Raw genomic sequence first — 18,645 nt, 5'->3', positions numbered from 1 at the left:
TTAACCCCTGACTCATTGTAGGAGGGATAACATTGTTTTTAATACTCTCTAAAAAAGACTTCAAATAGGAAGGGAGCTACTTGTTCAGAAAATAATTTGTAAAATTCTGATGTAATTCCATCAACACCTGGTGATTTATTGTTCTTTAGATGTTTGATAGACTCTATAATCTCTTCAACTTTGATGGGTTCATCACACTGTTTAGATTCTATATCACTGATAGAGTGAACATTATTCAGTGAGTTAAAAAACATATCTGTGGATTCCTGACAGTACGTAGAGCTATACAATTTTCAGTAAAAATTGCTGCAGTATTTAGCGATTAATTTTTGGTCATCTGTAATAACACCATCAATGTTTAACTTATGGATATTCTTATTTTTAGAGTGAAATTTCTCAAGTCTAAAGAAATAGGATGAATTCTGTTCTCCCTCCTCAATCCATTTTTTTCTAGATCTAATAAAGGCTTATTCTGCTTTTAATCTATATATATTATCCAGTTTATTTTGTAACTCAATCAGTTCCATCTTCTCCTCCCCAGAGAGGCTGACTGGGGACCTCTGAGAAAGGGAAGTTATCTTAATGATCACCTTTTCCTCCACAGCTCTTCTGGTCTTAGCAAGATTACTACCACATTTTCTAAGGTATTTGGACACCTCAAATTTAAAGAGCTCGCAGTTCTTGCAATAAGATTTTTCTTCACAAGCCCTTTCCCAAAAGTGTGAGAGCAGATCTTTCACCTCAAATGTAACTATATCATTATTTAATAATGAGCTATTTAGCTTCCAGTAGGATGCTCTACCAAGGTTCGTATCAGGGGTAAATATTTTGATATCAATGTAAATAGCCTTATGAGGGGAGTAGTACAAATATTTGTAGTAACACACTCACTATCAATACATTTGGATATAAGCCAAAAATCTATTCTGGATTGTCTGGAGCCTGTTTTGTTACTCCAAGTGAATGATCTTTCGGCCGGAAACCTCTCTCTCCGTATATCAGTAAGATCAAACTTTTCCATAAAAAGTATTAAACCCAAATTCTGATTGGTTGGCCTACCTGGGGGCCATCTATCAGTTGAATTATCTATTGTAATGTTAAAGTCCCCTCCTATCAATAATAACGAATTTGGAAATTTAGATAACCAATGAAGTATATGTTTCTCTATAGAGTCAAGCAACTAATCATGTTTTGTGTTGTCATGTTTACAGTAATGAGCGTAATGTCATTGTAACTGATCATTCTCCCGTAGAAGTTTACAGTAATGAGCGTAATGTCATTGTAACTTAGTTTACAGTAATGAGCGTAATGTCATTGTAACTGATCATTCTCATGTTTGGTGTTGTGCCAGTAGAAGTTTACAGTAATGAGCGTAATGTCATTGTAACTTATTATTCTCATGTTTTGTGTTGTACTAGTAGAAGTTTACAGTAATGAGTGTAATGTCATTGTAACTTAACATTCTCATGTTTGGTGTTGTACCCGTAGAAGTTTACAGTAATGAGTGTAATGTCATTGTAACTTAACATTCTCATGTTTGGTGTTGTACCCGTAGAAGTTTACAGTAATGAGTGTAATGTCATTGTAACTTAACATTCTCATGTTTTGTGTTGTGCCAGTAGAAGTTTACAGTAATGAGCGTAATGTCATTGTAACTTAACATTCTCATGTTTGGTGTTGTACCCGTAGAAGTTTACAGTAATGAGCGTAATGTCATTGTAACTTATTATTCTCATGTTTGGTGTTGTACCAGTAGAAGTTTACAGTAATGAGCGTAATGTCATTCATTGTAACTTAACATTCTCATGTTTGGTGTTGTACCCGTAGAAGTTTACAGTAATGAGTGTAATGTCATTGTAACTTAACATTCTCATGTTTTGTGTTGTGCCAGTAGAAGTTTACAGTAATGAGCGTAATGTCATTGTAACTTAACATTCTCATGTTTGGTGTTGTACCCGTAGAAGTTTACAGTAATGAGCGTAATGTCATTGTAACTTATTATTCTCATGTTTGGTGTTGTACCAGTAGAAGTTTACAGTAATGAGCGTAATGTCATTCATTGTAACTTAACATTCTCATGTTTGGTGTTGTACCCGTAGAAGTTTACAGTAATGAGCGTAATGTCATTGTAACTTATCATTCTCATGTTTGGTGTTGTACCCGTAGAAGTTTACAGTAATGAGCGTAATGTCATTGTAACTGATCACAAGACAAATAAAGTGACCAAAGGGGTCACATTCCGAGTGTAGAATATTACCACCAAAAGGTATTTTTCATTGTAGTGACACCAGCAGAGCGTTCAGATCCATGGGAAAGCCAAATATCGTTGCCCCACTGTGTCCTCCAGAAGTTGGCATCAGCCAAAATTTAGTGAGACTCTTGAAAAAAGCAAAAATCTGTTCGAAATTGTTTAGCAAATAAAAATAAGGCCTTGCGCTTCACACTGTTTCGTAACCCCCTAGCATTAAGAGATAATATAGACAAAGACAAAACAGCAAAGATTATATAAAATTATAAACTGTAGTAGGATGAGTCAAAGACGTAGGAGCAGTGAACGTAAACGATAAGGAACCGAGATCTGCACCATTTAAGTCAATTTAAAGTGAAAATAGCTTATTCCATAACCTTTGAAATTCAACTCAACTGGAAATTATGTTCAAGACCAAACCAAGGGTTCTTGTAGTAAGAGAGACTAAAAACCCTCTTTAGTGTAATCAGGAACTATTCTGAGAAATAAAACAAATAATAATTTAAATAAAAGGGTACCTACTATTTTAAGTACATATGAAAACTGATTATAAAATAATTGAATAACTAAATGTTTTACATATAAACGTTCCTAAGACCTTTTTTGGAAATAAGTATTAATAACTAAATAGAACAATAACCGTGTAAAGTCAGAGCAGACCTGTATGCCATTTAAAACAGTATCTTGGTTACTGTATACATAAAACATAAATTCAGCTTTCAATCTTCTTCGTAATTTTGTAAACAAAATAGGACTTCTGGTCATACAAGAACAAACTAATGAATTGAAATTCCTGAGTATTCCTGTAAAATAGTCACCTGATGCTTGTTAGGTAAACCACATAAGGAAAATGAGAAGGGTGGAAGGTCCTACATATATAGGGGTAGTACTCAGTGACATCACTTCCTAAAACAGGTTCACAACATAGGTTCACAATATTAACATTCAATGTATCAAAATATGTGATCAATATTTACTGTAATATACATACACATACAATATTAAATTAGGATAAGAAAATATATAATTTGAACATTTTGAAACTGAATAAAAGATGCCAGAAATGTTCCATATGCACAAAAATAGTATTTATCTCAAATGTTGTGCATAAATTGATTTACATCCCTGTTAGTGAGCATTTCTACTTTGCCACGATAATCCATCCATCTGACAGGTGTGGCATATCAAGAAGCTGATTAAATAGCATGATCATTACACAGGTGCACCTTGTGCTGGTGACAATAAAAGTCCACTAAAATGTGCAGTTTTGTCACATAACACAATGCCATAGATGATTCAAGTTGAGGGAGCAATTGGTATGCTGACTGCAGGAATGTCAACCTGAGCTGTTGCCAGAGAATTTAATGTTAATTTCTCTATCATAAGCCAGGTCCATAGTGGTTTTAGAAAATCAGAATGTCCAACAGGCCTCACAACCGCAGACCAAACGTAACCACGCCAACCCAGGACTTTCACATCTGGCTTCTTCACCTGCGGAATTGTATGAGACCAGCCACCTGGACAGCTGATCAAAGTGGGTTTGCACAACCAAAGAATTTCTGCACAAACTGTCAGAAAACGTCTCAGGGAAGCTCTTCTGCGTGCTCGTAGTCCTGCAGTTCGGCATCGTAACCAACTTCAGTGGGCGAATACTCACCTTCGACAGCCACTGGCACACTGGAGAAGTGTGCTCTTCATGGATGAATCCCGGTTTCAATTGTACCGGGCAGATGGCAGACAGCATGTGATGGCGTTGTGTGGGCGAGCGGTTAACTGATGTCAACGTTGTGAACAGTGCCCCTTGGTGGTGTGGGGTTATGGTACAGACAGTGAACACAATTGCATTTAATCAATTGCAATTTGAATGCAGAGGTACCGTGACGAGATCCTGAGGCCCAATGTCCTGCCATTCATCCGCAGTCATCACATCAAGCTGAAAATGTCCCTGTACTTCCTTGGTCTGCCTGCATACTCACCAAACATGTCACCCATTGAGCATGTTTGGGATGCTCTGGATCGACATGTACAACATGTTCCCACCAACATCCAGCAACTCCGCACAGCCATTGAAGAGGAGTGGGACAACATTCAACAGGCCACAACCAACAGCCTGATCAACTCTACCAGATACTAACTCGTTTTGAGATCCAGGCTCATACCTTTTTTTAAAGTATCTGTGACCAACCGATGCATATCTGTATTCCCAGTTATATGAAATCCATAGATTAGGGCCTAATGATTTTATTTCAATTGACTGATTTCCTTACATGAACTGTAACTAAAATATTTTAAACATGTTGCGTTTGTTCCGTGTTCAAGGGAGCGAAAATAATGTAGAAAAACGAATGTCTCAAAATGTAAATTATTTTTCAAAGTGTGAATTAACAGTTACAAAGAACAACAAATACCAACCAAGCACCACACGACTTTATTGCGGAGACGTTTCGTTCTCCTTCAATGACACTCACAGACGGTAGTTTTATTATAGGCAAATAAGCGCCACCAACCAGTACACGCACACACCTAAGCTTTGCTTGCAGTGAGGAGCTATTTAAAACCTACAGTGTATGTTGGTTGCTGGCTTGTTGATTTTCTTGCTTCTGGTGACCCGACCCGCGTTCAATACAATTATCGAACGACCGTTAAAAAAATGTTTCGAACGACCGTTTGAAAACTGATATTGTTGTTTTTTGTAAATTGAAATTGATAAAACGTTGTCATCATTTCGTTCGCTAACGTATCCCACTTTCCCAACTCACTGTTTAACCAAATATAGCAACGTTAGCTAGTTATCTTTACTTTGTGTGATTTGCTCGACCACAACTTGTAATCAACAATATGCCTAAAAACGCCCGCAAAAAGGAAGATGTCAAACAAGAGAGAAAGGGGAAAGTTAACATAGAATCAAAGGGAACAGTTACAGTAATCAACCGAGGACAAGAGAAAGTTACACGTAAACCGCCAGTAAAACCACCGGTCAAGTCGCCCGTGAAGCAGCAAACGAAGCCAGTAAAAACCCCAGGTGGTCGGGGCCTTGGGAAAGCAGGGGCTAGACGTTTGGGTCAGCTATTGAAGCGTGCAATCCAAGAGAAGAAGAATGTTACAGGAAACGAAAAAGTGCCTTTGCCAAGTGAGTGATCTAGCTAGCCAATTTCTTTAGCTGGTTCAATATTTGCTTGCGCATCATATTTCAGCAAAGTCGGGGGGGGGGGTTGCCCCATTCCCAGGTAGCACAAAAGTCTTTAAACAAACCTCTGGCCGGTGTGGGCTAGAGGTGGATGCTAACGTTACCTGGGGACCGGGGCCAGGATGACATCTTGTCAACTCCTAGCTGTTACACGAAGAGATCGGCACATTTTGACGAGGTCACTTGGTTTTGGGTCAAGGTTGCTACACTACCCCCATCCTTCAGGGAGCACATTCTTGTGCTTCACTACAGTTAATTGCGGCGCTTGCACTCTTGATGACTGCAACCAGGGGATATCTAATGTCTAACACCAATGCAGCAAAGTCAGGGGGTAGTCACAAATGGGTCTTGAACCCAGGACTGTCAACCCAACACACCTGGTGTGCCAAGACATCCAAAGCTCTTGACCAGGTCGCTAGGTGTTGGGTTAAGGTCACTACAATATCTTAATGATTTTCAAAAAGCAATTTTGAAGTATGTGATGTTTATGTCAAATAAAATATTGAATAACTAATGACCCCATCCCCATCTGTATCCAGCGACCCCAGTTCGCCTGTTCAAGTACCAGGCAGAGGCTGCATCTGCACCCAAAACCAACGATGCAAGGCGTGTGGCTACCCGGGTCTCCCAGCTCATCCTTCGGGTAGTCTCCCAGTGCAAGCACCGGGGTGGCATCTCCATGGTGGACCTCAAGCATGCCCTGGCTGCTGGTGGCTATGATGTTACCAAGAACAATACCCGTGTGAACTTAGCTGTGAAAGGCCTGGTGAGGAAGGAGACACTGGTGCAGACTACTGGAGTTGGTGCATCTGGGTCATTTAAACTCAACAAGGTAACTGTTTAAGTAATACATTTCTGTCTGTGTTTTTTTGTTTGTTTTAGCTCTTTGGCAGTTTGAGGTTCCACTGGCTCATTTCACCTGAGCAGGAAGCAAATTGCACCATGGTGCATAATTCATTGATAAAAGGTGCTCAAGTTGTCATTGTCAAACCACAACCAGTTATTTGGGAATTTTGAATTATGCAGATGTTTCTCTCTCGTCTCCTGTTCTAAAAACTACAGAAACTGACGTATGAGAAGAGAGTTAAGACAAGAGCCATGAGAAACCTTGCAGCAGCTGAGAGGGCCAAGCAGAAAAAAGGAATGTTGAAGCCAGCAGCAGAGAAAGGAAAGGCCTTGAAACCAAAAGGAAAAGGCCAGAAACCAGGAGCAAAAACAACTAAACCAGCAGGAAAAGCTCTGAAACCAGGAGCAAAAACAACTAAACCAGCAGGAAAAACAGCTCAACCAGCAGACAAGAACAAAACAGTTGTAGGAAAAGGTCAAAGGGAAATAGGAGATAGACCAAAACAAGTAGGCAAAAGCCACAAACCAGCAGGACAAGCATCAAAATCACCAGCCAAGGTCCAAAAAACAGGCTACAAAGCCCCTAAATCTGCAGGAAAGTCCTTGAAAGCAGCCAATCAGAAAACCCGTAAAATGGTTGTAAGCCGCAATACAAAGCCACGGATATAGTGACCTGGGCTTGCTAAAAGACGTGCTTCCTTTTGGAAATGGACTGAGTATGGACTAGAAGAATAATATGTTCGTAGTAGATTTGTCAAATTACCTTAGCCTTACGTATGACTGTTATATTTTGTCAATGTAATAAAAATCAATACAATGTTCCTCACAAATTACATGTACACTACCGTTCAAAGGTTTGGGGTCACATAGAAATGTCCTTTAATCAGAACAGTTTTCAGCTGTACTAACATAATTACCAAATGGTTTTCTAATGATCAATTAGTCTTTTAAAACAAACTTGGATTATCTAACACAATGTGCCATTGGAACATAGGAGTGATGGTTGCTGATAATGGGCCTCTGTACACCCATGTAGATATTCCATAAAATATCTGCCGTTTCCAGCTACAATAGTCTACACTGTATTTCTGATCAATTTGATGTTATTTTATTTAATGGACAAAACATTTGCTTTTCTTTCAAAAACAAGGCCATTTAAGTGACCCCAAAGTTTTGAACAGTAGTGTATATTGAGTGATTATTTGACCAGTATTACATGAAAACATGATTTTTGTCCCCATCATGTGTTAAATTGTTTTGTTCCCTACAGTCTCTTTGACAAGGTACAACAGAAACCAGAGGACAAACTATACAGATTATTTCCACTGTATAACCATGGGAACAATGATGCACTGGATACATGTACAAAAACAAGTAGGAAGACCATATTTGGTGCCAAGTCCTTACAGATGGTGTATTCAAAACAGTATTCATTTCATATTGAAACTACCTTAATTAAGACATGTAAAATACCATATTTTACACACAATACATACACCCATAGTATCGTACAAATCCACAGGAGGTAATTGGTGAAATGGACCATTTCTGTACAATGTTCCTTGACTGAACGTGACTGTCCAATCCATTTCTAGTCCCCGTAAGACAATGTTCATTTTGACAACCTTTTTAGCTGGAGCAGCAGTGTGCTGTCAACTTCATCACAACACGCCCCAGACCTCCTCAAAGGCAGAGCACATCTTGGCACAGGTGAGGGCAGCAGAGAGAGGGTAGTTACTGATGGAAACAGTCTTCTCTGTGTAGTCCACATTCACCTAAGACAGAAGAGGACAAGCAGAGCTCAAACCAATGCATAATCAAATGTATTTATAAAGCCATTCTTACATCAGCTGATGTCACAAAGTGCTGTACAGAAACCCAGCCTAAAACCCCAAACAGCAAGCAATGCAGGTGTAGAAGCACGGTGGCTAGGAAAAACTCCCTAGAAAGGCCAAAACCTAAGAAGAAACCTAGAGAGGAACCAGGCTGTGGGGTGGCCAGTCCTCTTCTGTCTGTGCCGGGTGGAGATTATAACAGAACATGGCCCAAATGTTCATAGATGACCAGCGGTGTCAAATAATAATAATCACAGTGGTTGTCGAGGGTGCAGCAAGTCAGCACCTCAGGAGTAAATGTCAGTTGGCTTTTCATAGCCGATCATTCAGAGTATCTCTACCAGAGAGTTGAAATCATAGCCGCAGGCAGAACAGTTCAAACTGGAGCAGCAGCACAATCATTTACCAAATTCCAGCTCCTTTTTTAATTGGTAGAGAATAAAATCAACCCCCAACATCTACATTTCTAACACACACTACCTACATCAACAGTACCTAAATCAGCTTCTGCCCCAGAGAAGTAGGATGAAGATGCCCCATAACACTGATCTAAGGTCTGTAAATGAGGGAGGGTAAGTGAAGCTGATCCTGGATCGGTGCACACGGGCCATTACCCTAGAGCCTTAAGCTAAACTCACCGCTCCGTGTGCAAATGCTCCGACCACCACAGTGGCGGGCCCCTCCTCTGGTACCACGGTGCGGGCGCCCACTGCCTCCCCAGAGGAGAACGAGGTACAAATACGGGGGCAGCCAGGGGGCAGGTGGTCTGACACAGGGTTCTTGATGAGCTTCAGCAGGCGTTGGGGGCCGTCAGCTGCCCTCACACTCAGCTTGTGCAGGAGCTGGACTAGGAGGAGACATAAATACAAGTGGGATGAAATGAGAGAGGGAGAAATACAGTACAATAGAGGGGTAGGAGAGGAGGATGGTAGGAGAGAAGGTATTTAGAGAATTTCAGCAGAACGTAGCAGGCTTACCCATGAGGCCACAGAAGCGGTTGAAGGTTCGGGGGATGCGTGTCTGTGGGTTGATCTCTATCAGGGCGTTCCTCTCTGTGTGGATGTAAACTTGCAGGAGACCTGCCCTGTTCAATGGACTGTCCATCAGCATCAACAAACACTGGGGGGGAACAATTACAGGATATGGCTGGGTTAGAGGAGCGAAGAAGAAAGATGACTGGTATTCCAGGGTCAAAGTGAAAATGACAGCTTACCTGATGTGTAATGTCAGGTCGAATCTTCCCTGGGTCCCGTCCACTTTTGATTATCATGCCCTTGTGTTGGTCACAGTTCAGCAGTTCAAATGTCTTGCCAACCTGAGGGGAAAGAGTAGAACATGACTAACATCCTTCTTTGATTATGGTGCAAATTCCATGCCCACTATTTAGAACAGGGTTTTCCAAACTTGGTCCTGGGGGCACGTTAAGGTTTTTGCCCTAGCACTACACAGCTGATTCAAATAATTAAAGCTTGATGATGGGTTGGTTATTTGAATCAGCTGTGTAGTGCTAGGACAAAAAAACAAAACGTGTACACAGGGGGGGGGGCAGGACCGAGTTTGGGAAACCCTGCTTTAGGATATGCATCAGTGGGCCTGCAGGCAGGTGCTAACTAATAACAAATAGTTCCATTCAGTCACAAAACACAGTTATCGTGCAGAATGCAATATTCATATCACAAATCTACCAGGCAAGTCTGGTTGAACAGGAAGCTATCTAAATTGTTTATATCCAATAACGCAGGAAGTAAGAGACGCAGCTAACATTAGCTTTAACGTTAGTTTCCCAACACAGCAGTTGGGTGCCGGAGGTGAATAGCAAAATACTCGTCTTTACCTTCACTGTTTCCAGCGTTGCCCCCTCTAAAATAACTACTAGTCGCCTTTCCACCATGCGATCGTGCAGGCTACGCATATGTTTTGCTGGTTTGGGTTCATATTCGTCTAAATGCTCAAGACCACGCTTGTCACAACTGTGGGCTTCCATGTTGCTTCGGGATGGTAGTCGCCGGAATAACGCGTCATACTGATGGAGTTTTGCCAAGGTTCTACCCCTCATTTGAATAATTAGGCAGCAGGCGGCAGTCTATGGCGGCAGATTGACGAAGACTGCATTTTCTGAGCTAAACTGACAAAGACATACCTCTAACAACAGATAAAAGCTCACATAATTCTGCCGAAAATCAATGACAGTTTATCTCAACCAGTGGCATATGGACTTTTTAGGTGAGCGCTGATGCCGCCCTGTGATAAGCAGTGCCCACTTTGTCAAAAGGTAGGGAGGGACGCGAAAATATTTATCATGTCCAGTCCCAGCCGCCTCTCCAGGGTGATGTTGGAGAGACGTATCGCTGCAGAGCTCCACCAACATTCAGTCAAAACACGAATCTAACGTAAATCATGTAGCAGATATAGCATATAGTAGAAATAGTATGTGGCCTTTTCTGTAGCTTTCAGACCGGAGATCAAATGTATGACAATGTAATTAGAAGGAAACGTTTTACATTAGGTTACTCCGATCAAATAGCCTACACTAAATAGCGCCCAATCACTAGTCCTACCCGCTTACCTGTCCAGTTTTGACCTAGCTATTAGAAACATGTATAACAATCACATATTACATGTATACGTTATTACTCCATAAGAAATACAACTCCCTTCACATTAAAAAATCAACTTTATTTTGTAGAATTATCAGCCCTATATCTATGACCGCACCTCTGATTCAGAGGGATTGGGTTAAATGCGCAAGACACATTTCAGTTGAATGCATTCAGTTGTAAAACTGACTAGATATCCCCCTTTCCCTATTCATTTACATCCACACACTTCATACACACTTTTTCAACACTGTTTGTGTCTTTGGCACCATCTAAACTGGCAGACACACTCTCCCCTACCTTTAACAAAGGTAAGCAGACCAGAACCTCCAAACATAACTAATAGTATCCTTATGGATAACAATGTGCTTGTTACATACTGCAGTTTTAAATAAAACACAGACTTATCTCCCATGCACAGGATGTCACAAGAGACTGGATGGATGTGCCTAATGAATAATCAACTATCCTGTCAGTTGCATTTGGATTTAGTGTTCTGTTCTATTGTCTTCTTAAAGATCTGACCCTTTTAAAAAAAATGTTTGTCTAAAATGACATACCCAAATCTAACTGCCTGTAGCTCAGGACCTGAAGCAAGGATATGCATATTCTTCATACCATTTGAAAGGAAACACTTCGAAGTTTGTGGAAATGTTCAATTAATGTAGGAGAATATAACACATTAGATCTGGTAAAAGATAATACAAAGAAAAAAACATGCTTTTTTTTTACCATCATCTTTGAAATGCAAGAGAAAGGCCATAATGTATTATTCCAGCCCAGGCGCAATTTTGATTTTGGCCACTAGATGGCAGCAGTGTATGTGCAAAGTGTTAGACTGATCCAATGAACCATTGCATATATGTTCAAAATGTTGTTTCAAGACTGTCCAAATGTGCCTAATTGGTTTATTAATACATTTTCAAGTTCATAATTGTGCACTCTTCTCAAACAATAGTAAGGTATTATTTCACTGTAATAGCTACTGTAAATTGGACAGGACAGTTAGATTAACAAGAATTTAAGCCTTCTGCCCATATCAGATGTGTTTATGTCCTGAGATTTTTTTTGTGTGTTACTTACAACCTCATGCTAATCATATTAGCCTACATTAGATCAACCGTCCCGGGGGGGACACACTGATCTGTTTAAATCACAGTCTTGTGTTTTCATCAATGGCTCTGCATTTTTTGTTTGGTAGGAGATGTTACTGTAGATCTGTAGGTCAGCATGTCCCTAAGAGGTGCTGCTGGGGTTTGTTGGGGCAGGAGAGGGTCGTAGGGCAGAGGTTAGAGTACCCACAGATGACAGTAACCAGAAAGGAAGGTTCAAAGGGCATGAACTCGTGGTACGGGTCAGAGTCGCAGTTGATCTGAAAGAAGATAAAATCAAAACGATTATAGGAAGGAAAACATCCATTCGTAGGACCTTCATATGCATGTTAAAGTGAACCTTTTAGACATCTGCAATTAGTGTTATGTTACTGTTGTTATCCTTACCTGAGTGAATGAAGTAAGGAACAGATGAGTGTGAGAGAGGCCTGAGAGAGAGGAGTCGCCAGGATACTTCTTCAAACTCTGATTGTAAGCCTGAGACACAGAGAGTAAAGGATAAAGAGGGAGACATAATTAGATAAAGCTTTGACAAACATAGTAGGCCTCTGATATCAACCAAAACATAGTAGGCCTCTGATATCAACCAAAACATAGTATGCCTCTGATATCAACCAAAACATAGTATGTCTCTGATATCAACCAAAACATAGTATGCCTCTGATATCAACCACAACATAGTATGTCTCTGATATCAACCACAGTATGCCTCTGATATCAACCAAAACATAGTATGCCTCTGATACCAACCACAACATAGTATGCCTCTGATACCAACCAAAACATAGTATGTCTCTGATATCAACCAAAACATAGTATGCCTCTGATATCAACCACAACATAGTATGCCTCTGATATCAACCAAAACATAGTATGCCTCTGATATCAACCACAACATAGTATGCCTCTGATATCAACCAAAACATAGTATGCCTCTGATATCAACCACAACATAGTATGCCTCTGATATCAACCAAAACATAGTATGCCTCTGATATCAACCAAAACATAGTATGCCTCCGATATCAACCAAAACAACTAAGGTGCTGAAATTGAAATAGCCTAGATACCCTAGAATATATTTGGAATCCCAAAAACGGACCTGTAGTGCAATCTGCAGAGCAGAGTACTGCACCCACATCTCCTGCTGCTGTGCCGGTGACAGCGAGAACGCCCCCTCTCTCCCTGGTCCCTCTGTCATACTCAGGTACTGGTACCGCACACACTCTGCTATGGACCTGGGAGACACACTCTGAGAATGGACTAAAGCACAGGGTGAACAGTCAGGGCACACACATGGATCATGTATAAACCTACACACACATGGATCATGTATAAACCTACACACACATGGATCATGTATAAACCTACACACACATGCATACACACAAATAAACATGTGCAAAATGCAAACTCTGCACATAATTTCATTAACTGCATTACAATCATAGAGTAATTCATTGAGACTATTTGCCTTACTGTTGGGTAGAAGGAGATGGAGAATATCTTTGGCCATCAAAGATCCCAAAACCCCAAAGTTGATGGCCCTGACACAAAAACATGCAAATACTCAACAAAACACTTTGAGGGATTTGATTATTTATCTCAAAAAGACTACTTGGTTATTTATAGTTTATTATGTGATAGTATGAGTTTGGGTTACCTGGGATAGGTAGGGTGGAAGAGAGGCTGGACAAACATCCCTATGGGAAAGACTAGCTCATTGCCGGAGAGAAATGGAGTGAGGGACCAACTGGAGGAGAAGATGGAGAGAATCAATTCTCATATTCACATATTAATAACACATATCTACCCAAACCAAATCACATAGACTTTTCATGACAACTGGGCTCTCACATATCATCTCCTTCAGCCTGGGAAAAGAGTTTGCTTGGTCTCTGGCGCTGGAGGGAGAGAGACTGGATGTAGTTGGAGAAATACATGTGTTCGTCAATTGTCACCTATTAATTAAATAAATGGGGGAAAATTATCTACCAGTATGTATATAGTACAATGTATTATCATCACTGGTAATATGATTCATTAGTGATATTGATTAAGAAATCCTATATCTTATTGGCAATGTAGACTAGTTCCACTACAATAAAATACTCTACCTTTGAATACAGTTGGTTGAGTTCAGCTTCACTGAAAATGTTGTTTTTAGTTGAAAGTCTTGGAGTTAGAGACTGAATCTGGGAAAACACAGATTGTACATTTCAAGTGGACAATGAATACACAGTTGTTTTTAAATAAGGATTCCAGTAAATTACTTCCACTGTTGACTTTTTACCTTATTCAAAACAGACATGCGAGACTCCTCATCTCTCCACCTGAGATCAGGTAGTTTGGACTTGATGGAGGAATAGACATTCTGAATCAGCTCCTCTGCCTAGAGGAAACAGACAATACCATTTCAACACACTTATAATGTAATAACACATTTATGAGGTAGTTATCTTGTATTTTGTTGCTAAAAATAATATTTCTTGAAGATTTTCGCATTTGAAAATCATAAATACTGTAGTTCACATAAATACAATTCATCAATACATTTGAGTTCATAATTACATAACATGATTTACAAATGTAATAGCCTATGGGAGTTTTTGGAGTCCATCTTATTTATTTTAGTTATGTTTTGATATTTTTTTTAATATAAATTGTGTTCGATCAAAATATGTTTTTATAGTCATAATGCATATTGTCTTCCAAATTTTACTGTTCACCTTAATTCTTTAGTAATGTCATCAATGTGAGTATCGAAGACACCCTGAAAGACTTATACATACATCAAAAAATATACTTCTTATCAGAACCCATATTTCTTTAGTTCTGTAGCAGTTCAGAGGGGTTGGATTAAATGCGGAAGACACATTTCAGTTGAATACATTCAGTTGGACAACTGACTAGGTATCCCCCTTTCACTAAAAGGTGTTCTAAACTCTTCCTCATGACAATTAGGCCTAGGACACTTTGCTTTCTCTATGCACACACAGACACACAAACACACAGTGCCTCTCACCTCTGTGTATGCGGTGGTCTCTCTCAGTATGTGTTTTAGTACCGTGTCAAACCCTTTCTCAGTCTGCAGAACACACTGCCTCCAGCGAGGGACATCCTGAGAGAGGCAAGTAGCAATGAACTACAAGTCCCAGACAATATAATCACTCCAAGCCAGTGTTATTCAACTACAAGAGCAAGCTGGGAAATGTAGTCCATATTCAGTTACCTCCTCTGTAGTCCCCAGAGCTAAAGAGAAATTCCTCTCTGTCTGAGTGAACCTGGAGTCCAGCGCGGGTATGACAGTGTGGAGGAGACTGAGGACCATGAAGGTGTGAAGAGGGCCACTAAACAGAAAGATGGACAGGCACCAAACAAACGTGTACTGATTACTATACACCATGCTGTAAGTAACAGAGGTAGCTTGTGTGATGAGAAACCTTGTTATATTGGTTACTGTCTTTTGCATGATATTTTTGATTGATATAAAGTACCTGCCACTCAATTCATGCTTGTTCAGCCATTTGCCGATGATGCGGGACATGTGGACTATGTAAGGGAGGTTGTGCAGGAGGACGTGATCCGATTGGCTAACAGGGTGGGGATGGAAGGTGGTCTGTAGACAGCCCAGCCAATCAATGGCAGGGGCCAGGGTCTGTTCACAAAATAAGAAAGATGCATTCTGTATAGGGAAATACAGGCACACATATACAATAGCTCTATGAGAGTGAAGGTTAGGTTAAAGGGAGAGAGAACTAGACACACACACACTCACACATAAGTACATACACACACACCCGCACCTGTAGCTCTTTGATGGTGATGCGCTGGTACAGCAGCCCCTGTTGCAGGCGATGCGGCAGAGGAGAGGCAGCTACAGCCAGTTCAGAGGACAGAGAGATGAACAGGCCTATATGGAGAATGGTGCTGCTGGAGGGAGAGCCCAACAGGGCCAGCAACCTCTGATACGAGGCCAGGAACAGACGCAGGATCTGGGGGGAAAAGAGAGAAATAAAGAGCGGGAGCAGAGGGGATGAGAGACATAATGCCAAATGTTGACATCAGCAGATAGATGATATACTATAGAACCGATATAGACTTAGTGTACCTGGGTGTTAGCTTTGGACTTCTGAGTCTTGCTGCTCCATTCAGTAGGTATCTGAAAATCCGGCTGATCAATCTATAGAAAAAAAGTATATGCTATAAATGTATAGTGGATGGGGAAGTTACCCTTTATGTAAAGCTCCAGTGAAAAGTGCTGTATGAATATAATCCATTACTGTATATACTGTAGAACACCCATTAGGTATTTCACTGCCCCAGAACCCCAGTCTAACTGACCTGTATGTATCGCTTGTCTCCTTGAGTGTCGTTAGGATCCTTGCCCACATAAACACTAAAGAATGGGAAGGTGCCATAGTCTCTCATCAGTAGAGACAGAGTGGAGTTGAAATCTGTCTGGTTCCACCGGCCTGATACAGCCCAGCCACCCAGCTTAAGGGGGGGGGGGGGGGGGGGGGGTAGAGAGAGAGAGAGGGAAATAGTTTTTACCATAAGAGTAGAGAAGGTGTAATCAGTCACCATACCCCACCAATCTATTCCAGGGATCTGACCTTGTGGACTAGTCTGAGGAAAGGTTCTGGCCCGGCGGTCTCTGTGGGGCCAGTGTCCATACAAGAACGGTAGAACATACAGGCCTTCTGCTTCGCTGAGTTACCCGGGCTGGAGCGGTCCTCAGCTTCTGACAGAGGAACATTATATAAAAGTTTCATTGTGAGGATTAAAGGTCCTGTTATGGAAACGGTTTCAGCAGTTCTATTTAAATGGTTGTCCCAAAGAACAGGTACAAAATCTACAAGGGATAAACACATTTTTAGATTCTCACCCAAAATCTCCCTCATTGTCAGCAGTAGTGCAGTCTGTCTGTCTGGCATTCTGTCTGCTGGAGCCTTTTCTATTATGTCCGTGCCTGTCTTTCTCTCCTTCCTCCCTCTTTCTCTCTCTTTCTCTGCCTGTGCTGCCCTGCTCTTGTGGCCCTGTGGGTGTAGGGGCATGCCCTTGCCCCTCTGTCTCCCCCTGTTGGACAGAGACGCCCCTTCAGACCCACAGGGAAACAGGAAGTAGTCACAGGGCTGAGAGAAGGGGTCGACTGAGATGGAAAGACGGGCGGTAGCCCTCTGACAAGCTGGGGAGGTACATGGAGGAGAGGCTGGCGGTGTGCTCTCTGGTGGGAGGTGCTGCTGGGAGTAGTAGGCCAGGCCCACTATGGAGGCACAGAAGGAGGATGCCAGGAGGAAGAGAAGGAGTACGCAGTGACGTGTCCACACCCAGGGCTTCACCTCCTCTTCAGACTGGGGCTGGGGCTCAGGGAGGGTATCAGGCTGGGGTAGGAGCTGGGGCCCAGGAAGGCTATCCGGCTGAGGCTGGGGCAGGGGATGGGGAAGGGTATCAGGCTGGGGTAGTGGCTGGGGCTCATGGAGGGTATCAGGCTGGGGTAGGAGCTGGGGCCTAGGAAGGCTATCCGGCTGAGGCTGGGGCTGGGGCTCAGGGAGGGTATCAGGCTGGGGTAGGAGCTGGGGCTCAGGAAGGCTATCCGGCTGAGGCTGGGGCAGGGGCCAAGGCTGGGGAAGGCTACCCGGCTGAGGCTGGAGCTGGGGCTCAGGAAGGCTATCTGGCTGAGGCTGGGGCAGGGGCTGGGGAAGGGTATCAGGCTGGGGTAGTGGCTGGGGCTCAGAGAGAGGATGTAGTTGGTACTGGAGCTGAGGCTCAGAAAGGGTATTAGATGGGGGCCGCAGCTCACAGTCAATCTTAACAAAATTGAATGATAGTCAATTTCATATCAGGATTATCATGATACACATTTCTGCTTCATTTAGGACTAATTTGACACAACAGGCTTATAACCTATCTGTCCTCTATATACATTTAATTAATACCGCATTAAAAACAGGAAGACACTCCTCTATGCAACTTGAAATGTACAGTATGAGGCGCAGGAAAATTGAGAGCTTGCTCCAACACCCCCTCCCCCCAAAAACAACTGATGCAATAAGTAGAAAGTGTTGAGCCTGTGGCAGGCCAACATTGATTTGACATCACCTAGGATCAGCATAAACTTCATAATAACATTTCATTAAATAATTAAAAGTCCTTCTGCAGGTTTTACCTGAGGCTCTGCTGGGGTTTCTGCCATACTCTGTTGTGTCTTGTTCGGTCTGTCTGGGTTTAGCTTGTTGCAGCCACTGACGTTTCTCATTTCTCCCTCACACGTAACCTCCAGCCCTCTATCTCTCCCTCCATCAGCCAGCTGTCATCTCAGCTCTCTATCTTCTTTCATCACTCACTCCTCTGACGTTTTGATAAACAGAGTTGACCTGGCAGCCTACCTCTCTCTCTGCTACATTATCAGGTGGCACTGTGGATTCATTTAGACTGTGACATGCACGTGGGTGTGTTTGATGTGTAGGAGGAATCCTCTTCAACCCTAAAATGACTTTTGAGTTTTAACTCAAATGTCATTCAAATGTAATGAGAACATAATGTCCCTAAGCAACAGGTCGGTACAGAGCCAATAAAATCCGCCCAACTCTGAAACACAGAAAAAGTCAAAACGTTAAGAGGACACATTGTTACCCTGCATCGAGAGGACAAACATTTTCTCAAATGCAAAAACAGTGCACACACAGCCGTCTACCCGCGTCACTATCAGTGCAGCAGAGGGTCTGGTATGAATTGATAGAGAGAGCGAGGGTGTCCTAGAGGTCATCTGGCAATGGAACACGTCACTGATAGCATAGTGGAGGACACGTCACAAGGC

General features: G+C 41.8%; 3 protein-coding genes across 10 annotated transcripts; 1 reads left to right on the top strand and 2 right to left on the bottom strand.

Moving 5' to 3' along the window:
* Positions 1–4,884: 4,884 nt before the first annotated feature.
* On the top strand, positions 4,885–6,988 carry LOC139405760 (histone H1-like). Its single transcript, XM_071148185.1, has 3 exons — positions 4,885–5,378; positions 5,975–6,267; positions 6,498–6,988. The coding sequence occupies exons 1-3, from the start codon at positions 5,087–5,089 to the stop codon at positions 6,948–6,950; spliced, it is 1,038 nt and encodes a 345-aa protein (XP_071004286.1). The 5' UTR covers positions 4,885–5,086; the 3' UTR covers positions 6,951–6,988.
* A 43-nt stretch (positions 6,989–7,031) lies between these two features.
* LOC139389365 (ribosomal RNA small subunit methyltransferase NEP1-like) lies at positions 7,032–10,187 on the bottom strand. The gene is made up of 5 exons (XM_071136081.1): positions 9,951–10,187; positions 9,330–9,431; positions 9,094–9,235; positions 8,755–8,963; positions 7,032–8,056 (listed from the first exon to the last, which is right to left on the bottom strand). Exons 1-5 carry the CDS (start codon positions 10,170–10,172, stop codon positions 7,943–7,945), a joined length of 789 nt encoding a protein of 262 aa, XP_070992182.1. The 5' UTR covers positions 10,173–10,187; the 3' UTR covers positions 7,032–7,942.
* A 584-nt stretch (positions 10,188–10,771) lies between these two features.
* LOC139389332 (Kell metallo-endopeptidase (Kell blood group)) lies at positions 10,772–18,489 on the bottom strand. 8 transcript variants are annotated; one of them, XM_071136031.1, is made up of 17 exons: positions 17,995–18,489; positions 16,714–17,635; positions 16,442–16,569; positions 16,170–16,322; positions 15,937–16,008; positions 15,632–15,820; positions 15,323–15,483; positions 15,058–15,175; positions 14,851–14,946; positions 14,119–14,217; positions 13,943–14,020; positions 13,683–13,786; positions 13,489–13,578; positions 13,305–13,372; positions 12,928–13,088; positions 12,213–12,302; positions 10,772–12,085 (listed from the first exon to the last, which is right to left on the bottom strand). In XM_071136031.1, the coding sequence occupies exons 1-17, from the start codon at positions 18,082–18,084 to the stop codon at positions 11,939–11,941; spliced, it is 2,766 nt and encodes a 921-aa protein (XP_070992132.1). In that variant the 5' UTR covers positions 18,085–18,489; the 3' UTR covers positions 10,772–11,938. The 8 variants fall into 8 exon arrangements, with proteins under 8 accessions (XP_070992132.1, XP_070992161.1, XP_070992107.1 ...); XM_071136060.1 differs by having other exon boundaries at positions 13,683–13,729; positions 17,995–18,232; XM_071136006.1 differs by having other exon boundaries at positions 16,442–16,566; positions 17,995–18,218.
* Positions 18,490–18,645: the final 156 nt, after the last annotated feature.

This window comes from Oncorhynchus clarkii, chromosome 3 (assembly GCF_045791955.1).
Source record: "Oncorhynchus clarkii lewisi isolate Uvic-CL-2024 chromosome 3, UVic_Ocla_1.0, whole genome shotgun sequence".
NCBI classification, from domain to species: Eukaryota; Metazoa; Chordata; class Actinopteri; order Salmoniformes; family Salmonidae; genus Oncorhynchus; species Oncorhynchus clarkii.
This window is presented reverse-complemented; position numbering and strand designations above follow the sequence as displayed.